Source organism: Pelmatolapia mariae, linkage group LG23 (genome assembly GCF_036321145.2).
Source record: "Pelmatolapia mariae isolate MD_Pm_ZW linkage group LG23, Pm_UMD_F_2, whole genome shotgun sequence".
Classification (NCBI taxonomy): Eukaryota; Metazoa; Chordata; class Actinopteri; order Cichliformes; family Cichlidae; genus Pelmatolapia; species Pelmatolapia mariae.
In genome coordinates this window covers 18,749,574-18,770,867 of record NC_086246.1, presented here as the reverse complement: position 1 = coordinate 18,770,867, position 21,294 = coordinate 18,749,574, and the positions used below count along the sequence as shown (strand labels likewise).

The window sequence follows — 21,294 nt, the reverse complement described above, 5'->3', positions numbered from 1 at the left end:
TGTCACCTTGTCATGGTCTGTGAGTCTTGTTGTAGGTGTTCTAAGGTTTTCCTTATTTCTATAAATATTGTAAAGGCTTCTGTGAATTTATGGTTGTTTCTTTGTTCATGGTTTTCTGAAGCATATCTTGTTTTCTGTGCATTTCCACGATTATTCTAGTATTATGAGTTTCTTGGTGTTTTAGAATTCAAGTTTCTATCAGTTTTCTAAAGTCATATATTGGATTCGTTATTTATTTAGGCTAGCTTTCCCTGTTACTTCCTGTTTTATTTTGGTAGTCTTTTGTCCCTTGTAATTTGTCCCTAGTTTTGCTTCATTTGACAAATTTTCATTAATTAGTTTAAACTGTACCTTGTCTCACCAGCTGTCTCTCATCCTCCTGATTAGCTATCAGGCTATCTCTCTGTGTGTGTGTGTGTGTGTGTGTGTGTGTGTGAGAGAGAGAGAGAGAGAGAGAGAGAGAGCATCAGTATATATAGTCCTCTCATTCATTCCTTGGTTTATTTTCTCAGTGTTACCTTTCCCAGTGTGTTACAGCCTTCTTTGGATTTTCTTTACCATCTACCTGATGTTTTGTTTTTTTTTTGTTTTTTTTTTGGGGGGGGGGGGTCATTTAGACTGTCAATCAGCAAAAAAAAATAAAAAATAAAAAAAATAAAAAAATATATATATATATCTTTTTAGTATTCAGTCTGTCTCTGTGTCTGCATTTGGGTTCTTATCTTGAAATACGTGGCACATGCTCTCACCTCAGAGTTTATGTCCAGTGGGAGCACTTTGCCAGCTTTGCCAGCATGTGCTGCTTGTAGCATGGCAAATGCTTGCATATTAGTATTTTGGGCAATGGTCCACAATAAATCAGCTAAATACATTTAGAGCATCAAAGGAAAAGGGTGGTTGTAGGGCAAAATGTGTATTTGCATTTGATATTATGTATGATAACATCAGAATGTTGATATTGACTCTTCAGTGTGCAAGCTAGTTTATTAAGCTAGTTTTAATTATTTAGTTTTATTTGGTAGTTCGGTTCAGTAGTTTTCAGCCTAGGGATTTAGGCCCTCTCCTAGGAACCATAACATAGATAAACAGATGTGAACATACTTACTGTGATATTACCCAACGGGTTGTATTGAAGTCTTGATATGGCCATACTGTCATACTTGTCAGTACAGCCAGATGTGACTAGTTAGTTTGGTTAGCAAGTTTTATCTACTGTTTTAACTGATGCCCACTGATTGGTGCGAACACAGACATAAAATAATACTACACAGTATGACATGAAACAGTGGGTAAACACAGGTGAAACTAGTCACAAAAAGCTCACATCCAAAAAGAGCTGAACCACTAAAGTAGACATTAGTAACACCCATGTTTACTTTGCATTTAATGCTCTGGTAACGAGGCCCAAGAGCAAACTGACTTTTGTGAAGTGTTAAAATTTAACCACTAGCTTCCCAGCTACCATAGCAAGCTAGCTATGCTAGCAAGTTAGATGCATGAGTTCCAAGCCAAGTGCATTCAACTCAGTCACATCACAGCCAGGAGCTGTACACACCAGGCTGCTGTGGTAGTTTAGTTAACTGATGTTAAATGTCAAAAGAAGTAGTGTGATGCTAGTGGAAGTTGTGTTGGTCAAGTGTCTCTCCCCCGCAGTTAAGGCTTGACTAGAAGCAGTTACTTATTTTGCATTACTTTTTATTGTTATTTAATCCACTCAACACTGATTTGATTTTCTTTCTTTCTTTCTTTTTCACTCCCAGAAGGATCCTCTCCATTTTCACTTAGTGGCTTTCATTCTTTTGTTTCATTGTTTAAACAGAAGTATGTAGGCTACTTGCAAAAGAAATAAATGGAGTAAGGTTGGGCCAGTAGGACGGTCAGGTCTCTCCCAGTGTTATTACAAACCTTTTACATTGCCACTGCTGTAGTTTGAAGTATTTTTAAGTCACCATTTTTTGCCAACAGAAGTCTAAACCATAGCTCAGTTTTTTGATCATCTTATTAAAAAAAAAACAAAAACAAAAAAAAAACAGATGCCAGATGTGATAAGGAGTCCTCTATCAAGTGCCGGGCTACTTCTTTTGGTAACACCTCACACACACTGTTTACTATCTATTGTGTCTCTGCTTTCCAGGTCGCGGTGACTTGATTGGCTCTGACTGTCTGACACAGGAGGAAGTTATAAAGACCAACGCTTGTGTGAAAGCATTAACCTACTGTGATCTGCAGTACATCAGCCTCAAAGGGCTGCGTGAGGTGCTCTGCCTGTATCCCGATTACGCTCAGAAGTTCATCACGGAAATCCGGAACGATCTGACGTACAATCTGCGAGAAGGGCACAACACTGAGGTACAACAACTGCCAAACATCACTACATTACCTTTGTTGTCAAGTAGCAATTTTACCACATTCATTTTAGTTTCAGGTTAAACATTATTTTTGAAGCAACACACATTATAAATCCAGTGGTGATATTTTATCAGTGATGTTCAATGCAATAAGAGGAAGAACAAATAAACTCAAGTAAGGTGCCAGCAGTGACTGGTGGTTGGTAGAAGGAGGTAAAGCACTTGGATTGTTCTCCACAGCCACATCTCCTATCAACATGTTTACAGCCAGATGGGATGTATAATCCCTCCATTATGCTCTGGGTTGATTTAAGGGACAGAGCAGATGCCACCCCAAAAAAACACCCTTCCACTGGAGAGCCATTATGAATGTTATGGGTCCTTCTTACCCTAGCTTTAAGATTTATTATTATTATTATTTCTTTTAAATGTGGACCCCAATGCAATGTGAAATAGGCAGAAGAAAAAGCAACAAGCCAGAAACACGAAGCCCTGAAATCCTAAACGGCAAAAATGTGAATAAGGAAAAAAGTGAGAGGAACACTGAGAACGAGCAGAGGTAAGCAAGAAGATGGAAGGACGGGGTACAGGGAGAAAGCAGGACATTAAACACAGAACAAAAGGCAAAAGAAATGAAGGTGGCGGAAAAACTCATAAAAGTTGAGGGGAAAAGGCAAATCAACAAGAGGCGCAGAAGGAAATGCTAATGCCAAAATAAAATATCACTAAATATCACTAAAAACTGAACAATTACTTAACAAAAACATCCAAAGTCAGGGCAAACTCATTTTATAGTCACTCCACATAACTTATGTGCAGAACTACGGCTATGTCATTACCTGCATTAGTAAAAGCGTCACCAATTCACCTGTGGCATGTGTTCCTTAACCAAGCTTATTCTGCTTCACATAGGGCGAAAACTCATTTCCACTGATATCAATACACACCTCCTCTAATTGGCTAAAAAAAAAAAGATTAAAGTACCCCTAATCACGAACCAAATTCTAGTTATTACAATTAGTTTTCATTGCCTTGATCAAGTGTAAAACCTGACTCATGCTAATAATACATTTTAAATGTAACAGCCACGAAAATAGTTTGTCTGTGTCTTAGATTAGTCTCAGTTGTGCAATGATCTCCTCCACCCATTTTTTTTTTTTTTTTTTTTTTTACGCCATGCCACGGCGATAGCTTTGCACTTGAAAAGGATTAGCCATCTGGACCGGGACTGAGGAGGAACCCGCGACTTCTGCTTGAGACGCAGCCAGCGGATAAAGACACGATCTAAACACGAGGATTCACATGCCAGGGCTTTACAGATGGATCCCAGCTGTAGCATGCACATGAAAAACCAGCTTACACTAGAAATAAGTCACATTTTTACTGTGAGTAAGCTTGCTAATGAGCACAGAGGCAAGAGAAACCATCAAGGGGGCAAAGACAGTCAAACATAAGGCCCAGGGGCCAGAATTAGCCCTCCAAAGACTCCAATCTGGTCCCCTGGAAAAATGTAAAGAATGGCATGAATTTTAGACTTTTAACTGTATTTTAATACTTTTTTACAGCTTTTCCTACTGATAAAAGCCTCACCCATGACCATTCAGTCTGTACCAAAGTAAATAAGTAATATATAAACAATTAGATGATAGAAGGTTGCAGTTTTTTCACTACCTACTGTAAAAATTGATTTTTACAGTGGGTTCACCAGTGGGCTGTAATGTTACAGTTTTACAATTTAAGGCCAAAGTCATGTAAACTGGGCTCTGTGTGGTCCACAATGTAAAATGAGTTTGACATTCATGTAGTATAACAAAAAAAGAGAGAAAAATATGTAAATAAAACCTAAACGACTTGGGTTTTTTGTTGTTCTTGGATAAAAACATCACTGCTGTTAGAAATCCTAACCTTGTCCCATTTTTAAGTGTAGTATAATAAAGTTAGATTTCACCTGGTATGAAATGATTGCAGCAATTTCTTACTAAATATTAGATTTTGCCATAAACATTTCACTTAACATTTATTGCTAAATTCATTCTGCCTGAAAATAACCTAGTTTCAAATTCTGAAATTTAATAATTTAGAAGATAAAATTAAATCTTTAAGCCTTACAAGATAAATGTGGTCATGTTTTCAAACAGGTTAAGCAAACACAGTTAAAATTCAACTCTGTTCCAGCTGAATTTTACTCGAAAGATGTATCAAAACAAGTTTTCAAAGCCAAGAACAGTTTTGGAAAAATATGGGCTTAATGCTGTCAACAAGAATAATTAAATTAGTGCACTGACAAGAAACCACTTTGAGATGATTTGAGCTTTGTGAGTTGTCCAACTTTGTGCTGCCATCAGAAGATGGTACACCTGGACATGGTCAGCAACAATACTCAGACAGGTTGTGATGTTTAAATGTTGTTCAGCTGGTACTTAAGAGGCCCAAAATGTGTCAAAAAGATATCCTCCACACCATTACACCACCAACAGGGGGATCTATTAACAGATATGATGGAGCCATGCTTTTGTGTTGCGTACCCAGAAATGCAGACTCGCCAGACCGGAAAATGTTTTTCCTATCTTCTGTTTTCCAGTTGTGGTGATCCTTTGTGAAATGTAGTGTCAGTTTCCTGGTTTCAAATGAAAGAAGTAAAACCACTCACTGGATAGTTTCTCTTTTTTTAAGATCGTTCTCTGGAAAACCTAGAGATGGTTGTGTGGGCAGATTCATGCTCCAAGTCACTTAAATCACATTATTTCCCCATTCTAAATGCGCTGACTTGCTGTCATGTGATTGGCTGATTAGATATTTGCATTAACAGGCAGTTTCGAATCAAGATGGACGCAGATCCAGCATGAAAGGATAAGAATAAATCTCAAACTCACTGCACCAAACTTGTCAGCATCTTACAGTCACAAACCCACATATGGAGTTTATATATATGCACGTGCAGCGAAAGCAGCAGTGCATCCTTAAGTGGGCGCAGCGTGGGACTAAAAATAGTGCTGTCAGATGTGTGTGGGAGGGGCAGGGTCATCCCCGGATGGATAAAAATAGAGCGATATCCAGATGGAGACGATACGAGGAAAACATCAGGATGAAGGGGAAGCTGCAGGGGAAGAAGGAGGAAGAACCTTGCTGATATTTGCATTCACGTGCAAACACACAAAGAAATCCACACGCACAGTCATATTTCCATCACTTACAGAAGACAATTACTTTCATTCATTTCCTGGAGACTCAAGCCAGACTTCACAGTGATGTGATTGTGTCAGCACGTTTATGCCCTCTAAGTGCAAACACAATGCAGATAGCGGACTAACATAACACAACATATTTGCACTTGCTAAAAGATGTAGAAACTCACATGCACACACACAACATGTTACTGGTCACACTCCAGCCCAGTGTTCATACATACACCGTTTTCCACACCTGCAAACCCAACACCAATAACTTCCCGGTGGCCCTTTTGTGGCACGCTGCATATCAAGACTGCACGTGCTGCTCACATACTACACACAGACCCACACACACTGAAACTCCAAACAGTCCCTTCTCCGCTTAGTTCCCTCCAGGCAAACCTCTGCTAAAATTAAACCTCTGTGATCTAAAAATACCAAGCAGGCACGTGAGCCCAAGACTGGATGAAGAAGACAACAAGCAGAGGAGAGAGGAGGGGAAGGGTGGTGTTGGTGGTGGTGACAGGGGGAAACAAAAATTGAGGACAAGGGAGAATAGAGGGAAAAGAGAAAATGGGGTTGCATGCCAGCTTTTTTAATCAGCTTTTGAATTGGAGCATGTGAGAATGCATAAATGCAAAAAGAGAAAAGGCGCAGGAGATACAACCAACAACCTTTTAATACGATGCATCTACTGCCTACAACACGCTGAGTGCAGGAATTAAACTCTCTGTTTAGTTCAGTTGGTTCACCTCACACAGACTGACTGTCAGCGACTGGAGCGTTTGCTTGGCTTTGAATGAGAACGCTTCTTTGCAGGGCTGCTCATAAAATGAATGGAGATGAGAGCCGTTGCAGCTATTGTGAATGGCGAGTCTTCACTCTGATCAGTGCTTTGAGTAACTCAGCAGCTCCCCCTACTGATCAGCGAGTGACATGACACCATTCCTGATTTCTCTCAAAAAGCTTTTCAGATTGTTCTGTGTTTTCATTTTAAAGACTAAAAAAGGTAATCTGTAGGAAAAAAAGAATAATATTTAAATATTTATTTCAGTCTTGCTGAAAATTGATGACGTTTTCTAACCTCCTATCTTAACTTCTGCCCCATCAGGGAGACTGTGAGAGTAATGGAGGAATCATGAAAAAGCTTCCTTCCATTAAGGAAGATGAGGAGGGCTCAGGGTCCGAGGGCGAACGCTCCCCTCTGCCCAAGATGTCATCCCTTGGCAGGCTGGGCCGCGGCCTGCGATCCCCCCTCCGCTCCCCTCTTCGCTCCCCGCTTCTGCCGCCGAGGCCCTTCCGGCCAGCAAGTGATCCCATCCGGCCCTCCAGCCTGCAGATCCCTGTTGTGAGCTTCAGCTGCCTGCAGCCAGACCTCAGCCCTCGGTAGGGAGCCATTCACGGATTTATTGACTCGGTACTTAGCATTAGATTCGCCTGGAGGAGTTCATTCACTGGTAAATAATCCTCAGTGGGAATTTGGCCTGAATTGCTTGTCACTTGTGACATTATTCATAAACACAAACCATCCACAGGCTAATTTGCATGGAGTCCCTAGAGAGGTGGCAGCAGACTCTGGGCTTGGGGAATCAATTTATTTTGGCTCAGCTGTGTGAGGGTGCAGACGAGCATAAATTGTGCCACTGTGTCAGTTTTACAAAAATACATGTAGGGAAAAGCAGGATTACAGCTGTATTTTTAAAAAAGAAAAAAAAGTCACCTACCTTTAATGATTGGTTTTAGTAAACTGGGCACAACCAGTAAAGCAGCACAGACACCCACACTGTCTCTACCTTTTCTTCATCTAATGCCTTATACCCAAATGCCAGCACTGGGTCGCAGATGGAGGGTGATTCTTGGCACATGGCTTTTTAATCACGTTTCATTCAAAAAAAAAAAATGGCACAGTTAGATTTCTTCAATAAAGTTGAGTTCAAAGCACCCAACCATATGAATTACTGTCTTGTTGGATTTTTTTTTTTAATGAAACTGTTAAAATTTTTTAAAAACACATTTTTTTTCTAATGTTCACCAAAGTTGGTAAAAATAGTCTTAAATCCATTTTCTACTTCGTATCCATGTCTGGATTAGTCAGCAGGCTAAGCTGAGAAACCCAGACCTTCCTCTCCTACCTCCTACAGCTCTTCAGGGTGGATACAAAGGTATTGCCATGCTGGCTGAGTGGCAGATCACAGACATGCTCTGGCATATCAGAAGTGTGCACCCGGTCTCCCAGTAGGATGTTGTTCCATGAATTGCTATCTTACCATGGTGGAATGGTTTGCTTGCCCATGTTGGGATAGCAACCATTCAGCCTGAGAAGTTTGGCCCTTTATTCGGGACAAATTGGTCCTATGTGAGGGTCCAGATTAAGAGAGATTCAGAAAACCCCTTAGATGCTGACAAGATCAAGGGAATAGTTCACCCTGACCAAGACATAATCACTGGAGCTTCATCCTGGAGCCAGGCCCTGGGTAGGGGCTCGAGAACGAGCACCATTTGGTTGGTCCTTTGCTCATTCTCGAGCCCAGCCAGGCCTAGCATAAATGAGGTCTACCACTCAGAGAAAGCACCATAGGGGTTCAATGCACTTTGGCTCGAGCAGCAGTCAGGCACCCTGTCGGCCTTGCTTACCAATCTTAAAATCAAGCCTTTCAAAAGTTATCTTATAGATATTTTTTTCAACAGTGTTTGTCCATTAAAGACAAACCACCGGTAAAGCTGCCGAACAGGAAGTGAAGTTGTAATTTAGCAACTTTTGATCGACTGAAACTTGCTAAACATGGTAAATACACTTTCAACCATTTTCAGGGAACATACAAGGGAGTGATGTACAAAGACAACAAGCGTTCAGTTGTTTTAAGAACAATTTCAACATTTTTTTGTAAGTTTTTCCAAACGGCCAACACAGTACAAGAAGCTAAAAAGCTATTAGGCTTACCTCACATCTCAAATGATGTTCATCTTTCTATAAACTTCAAAACATATTCACTAGTTTCTGTGTGTTAAACCCTTTTTGCACACATGCAGTTGTGGTCAGAAGTTTGCATGAACAGCATGATAATTTAAGGCTTTTAATGAATTCTTTGAACCTTCATTTTTTCCTGGGTGGAATGATTGCACAGCATACATCTTTAATGACTTTAAAAAACAAGAATTCGGTGCATGAGCTTGGATTTATTTGGGGTTTTCTCCGATGCAAACAGGGCCAAAAGTATGCATACAGCCTCATATATATTAATATTCCATACTAACAATTTGGTTGAAAGCTTGTTGATGGTAGGCATCAATTTTCAATACGGTTAAGTTCGGGGCATTGGCAAGGCTTAATTATCCTGCTTTACCCACTTAAAATTTGCTAAATCATTCACTGCAACATATCCTCCTGTGTTCCTTCAGAAAGCACACACGCTATACAGGTCAAAGAATTCACCTTTAATCATGTGAAAAAAAAAGCCACATGAATTAGATCCATATAAATTGGGCCATTTGTTTACAGATGATGGTGGATGATGGGCCAGTGAGAATGAGGAAGGAAGGTCTGCCGGTCGTAGAAGATGTGCGCCCCTCCCTGAGCCTGGTTCTGCTGGAGGTTTCTTCCTGTTAAAAGGGAGTTTTTCCTTCCAACTGTTGCCAAAATGCTTTCTCACAGGGGGTCATATGATTGTTGGGGTTTCTCTGTTGTATTATTGTAGGGTCTACCTTGCAATATTAAGCGACTTGAGGTGACTGTTGCTGTGATTTGGAACTGCATAAATAAATAAATTGAAAGTGAAAGAAGTAAAGAAAATGAGGAAGGTGGACAAACAGTGCATCTACACTTTAAGTCCCTTCACTGTTGCATGGACTGTCCACACTTTCTGTCAAGAAAATAGAAGACGACAAAATCAGTGAAAAGTACGTTATCATGTGTTAAGATGTTGATTTCCATCAGTCTGCTTGGGTTTGTGCATGGTTCTATGACCACCCCACATTCACAAATCTTTTTTGCCCTGACCCTCACATCCTTTGCACCTCACTGCAGAGTAGTGGAATTTTTCTCATCATAGCAGTGGAAGATTTCTGACAGAAATCCCTCAATAGAAAACCTCTTAATTTCCATGAAAGAGGCCGATAGGGATGCTTCCATAGAGGATATTCAAGGCTGGATTAGACATACCAGGGCATATTTCCCATGCTGCCTGGTGAGGGAATAAAATCCTTTGTGATGTTGATGAAATTTTGTGGTTGGATCCAGACCACAGAAAGGATGGTGGGGTACCCCAGCTGTCATTAGAGCCACAGTACATACTTGCATTTGTTCATTTTCTGCATCTAAGCATTTCCTTTCAGAATGTTTCTGTCTTCATTTCATATGGGTTTCTTAAAATAAGGGGTCGAAAAATTTCCCCCCTCTCTTTTGTCAGTGACGCTATGGTGGTGTTGTATATTACTGCTTTAAAAGTCGTTTGTGTGTAGCTAAAGTGATGTTACAAAATTTAAATTTATGCAGATTTTTTTTTTAATATCGAAGAGGAAAAAGTCTAGTTGTCCCTCTGTGTTTTATATAAAGGCAGAGTCTCAGAGTGGTTTCAGAAATGGCTTTCATAAAGTAGAGAATTATCCAAGAACGAAATCACACAATCTCTCTGTGCGTGCTCTTGTTTTTTGGAGGAATTTTCTATGTTTTGGCGTATATACTCTACCTAACATTACAGTCCAACTGAGGCGGGTTTCAATTCTTGCCTTTAATGCATCCTATTACAAGCACGCAGCTCTCTTCACGGGTCTGCACTGCAGAGCAATATGATTGGTGGACGTAGCAAAGAGAATAGATCTTATATGAAACTGCTCCCAACAAAGTTGGCATATTTTTTTTTGAATAAGTGGGTCATGATTTCTGAAATGAGATGCTGCTGCTGATTTTTTTCCCAGTCATCCTTTTTCATCCTTTCAATTCCAGCCAAGCGCTGTATAGTTTAATTATATTCAAGAGAAGGCAGACATCTCTACAGCCAATATCTTCAAAACTGGGAAACTCACCAAAATTAGATGAATAAATAATGCCACATGCTTAGAGGAAGAACATGGTAATTGGATTTGGGGACTGAAGTGTCTGGCAATACTATGGGAAGTCCCAAAGCTGAGATGTGTCATGTCCAATGTAACTTCACTGAATTACTTCAAAGGATGTTTTTTTTTTTTTTAATCTTCACCAGAATGGGCACTGTTAATCTTTCGACTACGTCTCACAAAAAGCTGGCAGATGGATTTAGGTTTTTATAGAAAGGACGAAGCTGTTGAACACGAAGTCAGATCATGTCTAAGCAACTGTCGCAAACTTGTCGATTATTACCTCTGCCAAGGAGGTTATGTTTTTGGTAGCATTTGAATGTCTTTCTGTTTGTAACCGTGATAGCTGGAAAGCTTTTGAATGAATTCTGATGAAACTTTGTAGGGCTGTAGAGCGGGGTCGTGTTAACAGTCCATTAAAATTGGTTCACATCAACCAAGGTCTTCAAGGTCAACTCAATGATTTATTGGTCAAAAATTGACCAATAAATCATTGAGTTACTTAGAACTTAGAAACTATGATTCTTGCAAATGTGGTGTGTGTCAACATATACAAAGTACTGTATATAGATTTAAAATATCATGTTATTTTTTAACTCTGACCTCTTCTTCAAGGTCATATAAGGTCAAACATAATATGTCTTTTATCTTTAAAACTTAAAATTCTGCTGCCTTTGTTTGTATTGGCAACATTTAGGAAATGATACTGGTGAAAAGAGCATTCTCATTCCCAAAGACACATTTACATGTATAGATTCATTCCAACCAGCTCCAAACACACAACATACTGACAATTTTGTTGGGATGAGAATGTGTTGTGATGAATGGGCATTCTAAATATCACTTAATAGTTTGCATCAAGTCATATTTAACCGAACTTTTACGTTTTTTCAAGTTGGCCTCAAAGTGTGTCGTATCTTTAAAGTATTGTCAAGAGAAAAAATGAGCCGCATACTTAGAAATATACTGTAGTATAACGTTATATAATAATCTCAAGTTATTAACGCCCTTATTTACAGTCAGTATCCATTAGCTACTCCTACATAATGTTTATTTACACACTACAACACTATCCCGTTAAAAGTAAATGCTCCCCGGAGAGTGAGCCACCATGGTGGTTTGAGCTCTCGGAGTGCTTCTTGTTACATTATATCCACATAAAAAACCTTATTTTGATTCAATCCACGCTTCTGTTTTTGGTAGTTTGTGTCCAATTTCTACATAAAGTTTCACCTTACACCTCATTTTGCTAAAGATCCCACAATGTAACGCTACTTTCCTCCTTCCTCCTGAGATAATAGGCATGCACAATAGTGTTATGCAATACTACATCTGTCGGTGGTGACTCATTAGCGTCCAAAAACTCAAAGTGCTAGCAGGAGTAAATAGTAGATGAGTGAATGAGGGAGCGCTTACAGTCAGACACTCTGTGTATGATTGTGAGTGAGCAGGAGTGTGGATAGTAATTAGTACACAGGTGCGCAGCCTCTCTCCGTCATCTGCTCACACTGAGCACGACCTTTGACCCACTGACTGTTGACAGCTGGGCAGCGCTTTCATAAACCCTCTCTATAACGATGAGTTCTCGGAGAGGCGTGGTGAGCCTTTGACATGTCTGTGAACTTTGCGGGGTTTGTAGAAAGCAGATGGAGGTCTGGGATCTGCAGGAGTCTAGCAGATAATAGATCCGAGAGACTTTCCTCTCAGAGCTGAAGCACTCTCAGAACAGACAGCAATGTGGAGCGAGGATGCTTTGATCATTTTTGGTGTACTGGGTTGTAAGTTTCCCATAAAAGAACTCAACTACAAAACTATAGACTTTAAATCGATGGCGCTTATCACATTTATACTTATTTTTGCATGCTGCCTACGGATTTTTGGTTTGTCATCCAGGTTCCACTCACTTTGAAATTCACTGAGCACATGCACGCACCTCAGAGGACAGGGCACAGCTCGATCTTTTCTCATGCACCACTCTCATGCATATTTTAGATCCTAATAGGAAAATAATAACGACATTTTATTGAGCAGGTTCGTGCCTCCCAGGCTAATGAATCTTGTCGACTACTCTACTCTGAAAAGAAAGTGTTTGCTGTTAAGAATATAAAATAACTGAAAGGTCTTGGGGAGTGCCTTAATCACACTCCTGGAAACTCTAAAGGAGTTCTGTGTGATATAATAAAAATATAGTGTATTTCTGGACTCAACGAATGACTTAGTTTTTTGGAACTTGCTCATGTAAATTTACATTATGTATAATGTAAATTTACGTGAGGAAGGAGGGATCCTGTATGTTGTCTTAAACAAGTAAAAGCCATTTCCAGTATACCTACCTGGATGTATAACTGCAGCTTTTAATGTGTCATTTTTACCCAGTATTGCAGTTTGTTGGCAGAGTCTGCTGCCACCGTGTGGTGTCTCTGTGTCATTAACCAGCAGGTTTTGATAGCTGAATTCTCACATTCAGATCAAATAGATCCCCAAACTGCCCCCTTTATTTTCTGGAGTCTCTTATTATACTAACTGGCAATTATCTGATATTGTAAATCAAATTTCATTGTGTTATCTTGTTGTCTTGCGTGAAATGCACTCTCACCACCTCCCCGTCTTCCCTCAGGTTTGTGGATGGGATCGAGACAGAAAACCAGAGCGGTTCAATTCCGAGATTTGATTTTTCTCCTAGTGCAACCCAGAGCTTTCTGCCCGGCCCGGATTCAGCCACCTCAGGTAAAGAGCAGGAAAAGCAGGTAAAAACTAATGCACAGTAATACTGAAGTTTTTTGATGGATAGAGCCTTTGTGAATATTATGTTGCTGCTGAACAACATTCGTTTATATGATGGATGTTTTTGTTATTGTGTCCAGCTCACTGGGTATCAAACTTCTGAAGGCCACATTTTTACATCATCCTTCATACCAGCTTCCAAAGTCCTGATTCACTCAGAATTAATGCATTGTGTGTAAGTGTGTATATCTGTGTGTCCACAGGGGCCCGGGATGAAACCATGCAAACCATTACAAAGCTTAAATATGAGGTAAGGCTTGTTATAGTGTCATGAAAAACAAGACAAAACATTTTTTCAGCAGGCTCTTAATCTGTGGTTACGTCCGCATTCTTTTACTGGGCACTTGTGGCAGCTAATGATTTATTACACAACCATGTAGAACACGGTTGTTCAGCTGTAAGAGTTTAACTTTCTGTCTAACTTGTTGTTTCTAAGGACAGCCTCAACAAAATGCATGTAAAGTGGCTCAGTTGGTTCAGGTTCAGACTTTGCCAACACTTTAAGATATGAATCTATTAATGCTAAGAACTGCATGAAGTTAGTAATTAATATTATTATTATTATTATTATTATTATTAGTAGTAGTAGTAGTAGTAGTAGTACATCCCCATGAAAATAATGCAATTGTTCGATAAAGTGTTCTAGGTGCACCAAATCCTAAAAATTGATGATTTAAGCCTGTTGCTAGGCGGTTGCTAGGTAACATGGTGACATTATAATATATCATGTATAATTCAACTTCAACAGATTTGACTGCCATTACATGAAAGTTATGTAATTCTTTCATTAGATATTAGGTGCTTAAAGGTTAAGAACAGGTCAGCCCGTTGGTAGGTGTTTGACAAACAACGTGATGATGTCATAACGTGATGTAGATAAGAACCTTCAGGGGCCTAAGATGTAGCTGTTTGTCAAGAGATTTTGTGTATTACTTCAGGGCAAAAAAATTGTCCATCAAAACTTTATTCAGTTTCTTTGTGGCTTTAACAAAGAAGCAGTTAGGTGATAATTAAAGGGATCAATCCAGTCGATGACCCCAAATGCTAGAAAGGTACATTTCATGCACTTCATGTGTGTCGTTTTTCCTTGTTATGTTTAAATACACTACATTATGTGATCAAACCACAGTCCCCTGACATGTGAATGGTCCCTGGGACACAAGCTAGTGTACTCCTAGAGGGAGTACATCCAGCAAAAATCTGTGCCAAATCATTCCCACCCCCACCCCACCAAATACCTACCATAGCCCCAGGTTGAGATTGGATTGTTTAAAAAAAAGTAAGCTAGCTCTACAACTTTACTTACTTTAAGCAGCTTTGTGCACTTCAGGGATTTCAAAATGTGAAACACGTATGAATATGGATATTTCAGTACTTGTTTTTAAGCTTGAGGCATAAGGTTTTTTCCTGTTTGCCTAATTATTTGTGTACTTTCACAATTTGAAATAAATAGACTTTGACAGTGTGGATTTGGATTTGGAGAAGAGTTTCTTTTCTCGGGTGGTGAGATGATGGAATTCATCAGCTCTTTTTATTTGTTATTTGCTTTATTATTTATGATTTGTTAGAGACATAAAGAGACTTCATCTGTATATAATTTGGTGTAACTTGTGTTGCATGATGACAGTAAAAATTAATCACTTGCTACTGGTTTAATAAGACTCATTAGGGCAGGGAGTTAATTAGACCAAATGAAAGAACAAATGAATGAATGAATGAAATCATTCTTCATAATTATTTATGACACTGACCAATGAATATATTAAGAAACAGTTATAAGCCATTTTAGAGGAGCTCCATGCCTTACACGTTTGGCCAGTGAGCATGAGATCCTTGGTTCCCTTCAAGGAGGAGACACAAATCCCTGCGGGGTTATCTCGACAAGAGTGTCTGGGATAAAAGCTTCTTGTAATTATGTGTTACTGAGAAATGCTGTATTTATATGGGATTACCAGTAATATTATTTTTGCTTTCACATCCTTTCATCTCGTCCTCTAGATGTCTGTCCTCTCCCATCAAGTATCCATTGTGAGTCAGGAGCTGCAGGAAATGACGCGACTTCTCAAGCCTCTCTTTCACAACCCGTCCGCACTGCTGACACCCAGTGCCGTGACTCCCTCGCCCAGCGTGTCCCCACTCAGCTGCTCTCTGGCCCTACACCTCAATACCCAGCATGCACCTGTGCACTGTTCTGATGATCAAAATCCTCCGTCATCCATGATGCATGAACCGCCCTCTCCACAGCTGAGCATGACCAAGGTGTTTCAAGGAGAGTTCGATCCACTTTCTTCTTCTCCTTCCCCCCATAGTCCTCCATTCTCTCACCAAACCAGTACCACTCCCCCGGTCTTTCACCGCTCGGCTCCCCCTTCGCTCAACAGCTCTCCCCACGAGCACACAATCGTGCCACATCCCTCCTCTTCCACCTCCATCCCTTCTCTTTCTTCATCAAGCCACCCATCATCCATCACTCCCCTTCTGGTGGATTTGTCAGAGCCGCAATCACGGCTTCGGCCCCACTTCCCACTCCAATCCCATTCTGAGTCCCACCTCCAGTCAGAGACCCACTTCATGTCCCAGTCTTATCCTCATTCCCTTTCCCAGTCTGACATCCAGCCTCAGATTTCTCTCCAGACCTCCAGCATGGCGTCACGTTCCCGAGAGCCCCTCCTGGACCTGCAGAGGGTGGAGTGGGGGGAGCACACCACCCAGCTTAGCCTCGTAGATGAGGGACAGTCCTCGATGTGAGCACACAGGAAGACTGGGACACTCGACTAAGAGACGGGAGCAGCATGCCACACATCCTACTGCATGACAAAGTTTGGCATGCGGGTTACAATGTAAATATGTCGATTTTAAACTGTTGGAAACTGTTATCATGAGCACCTTCAAGAAGATCTGAGAATAAACGTTTGTTTTACAGTTTCATTTGATTTATTTACAGTCAATCATATAAAGGAAAAACTTCTAAGTGTATACTAAAAGCATGTTTTTTTCTCCTTTTACTGTGCTAGCACTGGTTTCTGTTAGGATACCAGTCTGTAAAATGATTTGAAAGGTTTGCACCACACAGCAGTAATGTTAGACTGACTGAAAATGAATGCAGCTCTTACACAACTCATGCAAAAGCAATGATTGGAGCTTTCTAAAAGACATGAGCATACTTTGCCAAGTTTAGCCCTGATTTAAAATAGCTTGAATTTTGCATAAACACCGACGTGGTGCCTTATTTTTTTAATTTGGGAAAATCTGTGAACATAAAATCCGTTAAATGGTGTTACAGCACCCACAACCCCCTCAACTAGCCCCCCCGAGTCCCTTTTAATAACTTCTTTAATACAGCTTTAAATAATTTAGCTGTGGTCACACAGGGTAGACTTTTTTATCTCCACACTTTAAAGCACCACACTAACACACAGGGATGAAACAACTTCGCAATGCCTCATCATTCAGTTTTTATTTTAGCTATTTAGCAGCTGCATTGATGCAAATTATTAGCGAATCGAAAGCCAAAGAAAAGGTTAAAAAATAAATAAATAATTGGAATTCTTTTACTCAGTCAGCCGTCTGAACGACTGCACAGTGGGGCAGACAGCGCCCCAGTCCACAGGCCTGCGGTACTCGCCTTTCTCCAGTAGGTACTGGCGGCCCTTGTAGTTGGGGTGCTCGTAGAAGACCCACCAGCCTCCCAGGACCCTGCAGGAGTGCACCTCTCTCCAGTGAAACGTCTCCAGCACAGAGGCGCAGTCCTCGCTCGCTTCAAACACCTGACCGGAGAAATCGGCTTTGCCGTACAGCTGGATCTTGTAGGGGTCTCCAGGGGCCTGAGTGAAGCGGGATACAGAAGAAGACGGTAGGTAGAGGGGAGGGGGTTGGGAAAACAATGAAGCTAGGTTTGATTGATGTCACTACAAAATATGTTGTTTCTTATCATGGATTTATTCCTCCGATCCAGATTTCAAGATTCATTTATGTGAAAATGAAGTGGCGTTTTTAAAATGCTATAAAAATCCCCAATGTCCCCTGAGATGTGTAGGATCTTAGGGTAACACAGCCACTTTCCCACTAACCACAGTGTCTTTGACCTCTTGGTACGAGGCACCTGATGTGTTGAGATGGCTTACAAAGTGAATCATCTTGCAAGAGCTGACTCTGTCATTGAGGCCATTCCAGCTGTGGTAGTTGGGGTATTCCCCTCTCTTCAGGACGTACTGGTAACCCAAGTAGTTTGGTCTCTCGTAGATCACCCAGGTCCCGCTCTCCACACGGGCCGAGTTGCAGCAACTCAGATAGGAGTGGAAGTCGGTGCAGTCGCTGTCGCATTCGTACCTGCGACCCTGGAAGTTCTTGTCCTCATAGAAGATGATCTGGGGGATTGTATGTGAGTGATAACCTGGTATTAATGATTTTACATGCCAGATCTAAATGTTGTTCTACTCACCCTGCCCATCTTGGGACCGACTGTGCTTCACTGTTTAGCCTCCCTTGAAATATCTACAAGTAATGTAACGTGTATGTGCTCATATTGCCCTCTTTTATAGCTTCAGAGCCCTCTGAAACTCACACAATTGCTTGGTCATGAGAATGAGATCCAAAATTTGAGTCAGTGGTTCCACTGCTACTCGTGTTTTCCAGAAAGAGGCTGTGGGATTAGACCACATAAAGACCTCAGGCACTGACCAACTCTTTACAGAAAACTGTAAACATACTGCACACAGTGCTAACTACACACACGCACACAGAGTTACAAATAACACACTGATGGATGATTGCATAAATATTAAACTGCACTTAATCATAGCAACTCTAAGCTAAAGTAGAACTCACATTAGCTGAACTGCTGAGGTGTATTGCCATCCAGTCAGTGTGATACTTCTTCCTCTTCAGTCCAAAATGCTGCATTGTCATCCAGAGCTTCAACACTTCACTTCAATTTCATATTAGAAGTAAGATGATGCACTTCTTGCTGTGTAGCATAAAAATCTCCCAACTTCAGCTCGTGGTTTGGGCTGTAAACTTTTCATACCGGAAACCCATTGGTTAGTCTGCTCACTTAGTTACATATTTCTGTGGATAATCTGTTTTTTTCTTTTCATCTCAGTGCAGAGATGGCAGCAGTTCTTCATCTCTGCAGTCAGTACTCACTTTTTGCCCTTTTCAGACTTAACACATACATGCTGTGCTCACATGAAAGTAAAAGCATTTACACAGGCTTTCATAGGCATGAACAAGGCTGGCTTAACAGCTGGTTTTTGGTGATATCACTCAACAAAGGTTGTTAAAGAAATTAAACCAACTAAAGCACATTTGTTGTTTTTTTTCCCTGATTTGTGATTTTGTCATATTTTATATAGAGATTATGAAATATATATATTTATACCAAATTACACCCTTGCCCTGCGGGCAGTCTTTATCCTTCAAGGTCAGGTCCTCTACCAGAGACCTGGGAGCTTAAGGTTCTTGCACAGTAACTTTGCTTATCCTAGGACGGCACTCTTGGATGTTGTTCCTGGGATCTGCTGGAGCCAATCGCCTAGCTCGGGAGTCACTGCACTGAGCTCTCTGTTTACCACTGGAACCACTGTTACCTTCATTCTCCACATCTTCTTGAGCTCTTCTCTGAGCCCTTGGTACTTCTCCAGCTCATGTTCCTTCTTCCTGATGTTGCTGTCATTCAGTATCGTTACGTCTCTCACTACAGCCATCTTCTTCTGCTTGTCCACCACTACTATGTCCATTGGAAAGCCATCACCAGAACCTTGGGACTTCCAGGCCATATTCCGCATAGATGTTTCTGTATACTATGCCGGCCACTTGGTTATGGTGTTCCGTGTATGCCCTTCCTGTTAGCACCCTGCTGTTATTTGCTGGATTGTCTCTGGGGCATCTTTACACAGCCTGCACCTGGGGTCTTGCCTGGTGTGATAGACCCCAGCCTCTATGGATCTTGTGCTCAGAGCTTGTTCCTGTGCTGTCACGATTAGTGCCTCTGTGCGGTCTTTTAGTCCAGCTTTGTCCAGCAACTGGTAGGATTTCTGGAGCCATCCATTTCTTCTATCTGCCTGTGGTGCGTGCAGGAACCTGCCTTTCCATGATGGGTCTTCTCCTTGCTCCTCTTCTTACTTGGGTTTGTGGTTTTGGGGAATCAAAGCAAGCAATGTAAATCCATTTGTTTAAATCCATGGTAGCTCAGTAGAAGTTACATAGGCACATTTAAAAACATTTTAAATGATTTCTTTATTCTTGTTCTCCGTACATGTTACACAATTTAATTTATCTATATTTCTGAGGACGTCAAAGCCACAGTGAACCACAGAAGACAGACAAAGGAACTACATGTGGCTTTGGTAGAGTAGACATTTCCTGTACATGTATGTATCCATTCATTCATTCATTATTTTTATTATATACAGTATATTCCATCTGTTTAATTTTGTTTAACACACATTTTCTTATTGTATTTTTTATTTCAATTAGGTAAAAAAAAAAATCTTCTTTTAGTTTTGTATTTAGTTTTATTACCTGGTAATTACGTTAAGCTTAAGTTCTGGACTAGTTTACACACCTACAGTAGCAAACATATAATTTCCCCCTTGGCACCACAGTGAGGCAGCATTTGCACAGAAAAGCACAAGGACACGTGCTCCTCTCATGACAGGTCCAGTATATGTACAGGCTCTCCTGCGCCAGTGACAAGTGTCACCAAACAGACGGAAAGTACATGTCTTTATTTTAATAACTGATTTTGAACGTTAATATTAAACATTTCCAATTGGCTTTGTTTCATTTTCTTTTTATTATATTATATATTAAGTTATAGAAATACCTTTATCTTGTGGGCCTGTGAGTAAAACGTAGCCCTGAGCCTCTGTGAGTTACATATGAAATGTTTTGCATCTTTTTCAAGATTAATCCATTTAATAGAGAAGCCAAAGAGTGATTATTGATTATTATTGACGATTATAATTTGTATGTGACTGATCTGACAAGTGTCTTCTTAAAATGCGCAAAGCAAAAAAAATAAAATAAAAATCCACATGGATTGAAAGAGAAAAAAAAGAGATTTGATTTTTATTTGTGATGTAACGGTTTGCTCTGCAGTAACTTTGAGGCCTTCAGTCGGCCGCACTGAAACTTTGTTCTGCTTTAAAACAGATTGCAGACATCTCACTTTATGCCATATAAGTCAATCAAGAACACACCGCGTGGTCTTTTAAGGACGTTAAAGCACGTGTAACATCAATATTTGCCATTACAGGTTATGAGAGCCGGCTTGTTCCCGCTGGAGCCTTCTGAAAGCACCCTTTAACTGCTGCACATACCTTCACACACACACACACACACACACACACACACACACACACACACACACACACACACACACACACACACACACACACCTTATGCTCATGGTGAGTGACCTGTGGTGAGCTGTCAAAGATACTTAAGCTGATGTAGGACAGACAAGCGTTGTCAGTGCGGGCACACACACACACACACATACACACACACACAACACACAGGGAGAGAGAGAGAGCAAAACCACAGAGGAGGTGCGACAGGAAGGCAGACGGGCTGAGTGGTAATGATAGGTGACTATTCTTCCATCTAGAATAAATCAAGACATGCTGACCACACTGTTGGGAAAACCCAGGCCTGCTATTTGGACGCACACACAAACAAACATATAACCGGTGGATGGACGGTGTATATATGTGAAATAAATAATGGGGAAAGTCCAGGGTTTTATTGCTTTCCTTAAAAGCAAGGGAGATAATATTCCCCATTTATCATCTTGTAAAGACGATGGAAACACAATCAGCTATAATCCAATAGCATTAACATGTTATACACAGAGTACAGCAAGCTCCCCGTGAAGCTGTCCCGGGTTTGATCAGGTAAATCCTTTTATAATCAGGGACCACAAACTCAAGAAAACG

General features: G+C 40.6%; 2 protein-coding genes across 3 annotated transcripts in view; one reads left to right on the top strand and one right to left on the bottom strand.

Moving 5' to 3' along the window:
* The window catches only part of LOC134621348 (potassium voltage-gated channel subfamily H member 3-like), a 46,586-nt gene extending 30,328 nt beyond the window's left edge, over nt 1–16,258 (top strand). The window contains exons 11-15 of the mRNA XM_063467803.1: nt 2,135–2,349; nt 6,630–6,904; nt 13,188–13,297; nt 13,558–13,604; nt 15,353–16,258. Coding sequence (XP_063323873.1) covers nt 2,135–2,349; nt 6,630–6,904; nt 13,188–13,297; nt 13,558–13,604; nt 15,353–16,102 — 1,397 coding nt within the window. The 3' untranslated portion in view covers nt 16,103–16,258. The remainder of the gene's footprint in view (nt 1–2,134; nt 2,350–6,629; nt 6,905–13,187; nt 13,298–13,557; nt 13,605–15,352) is intronic.
* Nucleotides 16,259–16,463: 205 nt separating this feature from the next.
* LOC134621375 (gamma-crystallin S-like) overlaps nt 16,464–21,294 on the bottom strand; it is a 65,585-nt gene continuing 60,754 nt past the window's right edge. The window contains exons 1-3 of one of the 2 annotated variants that reach the window (XM_063467846.1): nt 17,796–17,804; nt 17,479–17,721; nt 16,464–17,178 (exon numbers count right to left, since the gene is read on the bottom strand). In XM_063467846.1, coding sequence (XP_063323916.1) covers nt 16,906–17,178; nt 17,479–17,721; nt 17,796–17,804 — 525 coding nt within the window. In that variant the 3' untranslated portion in view covers nt 16,464–16,905. Of the gene's footprint in view, nt 17,179–17,478; nt 17,722–17,795; nt 17,805–21,294 lie in introns of those variants that run through there. The other variant, XM_063467845.1, reaches the window with a different exon arrangement.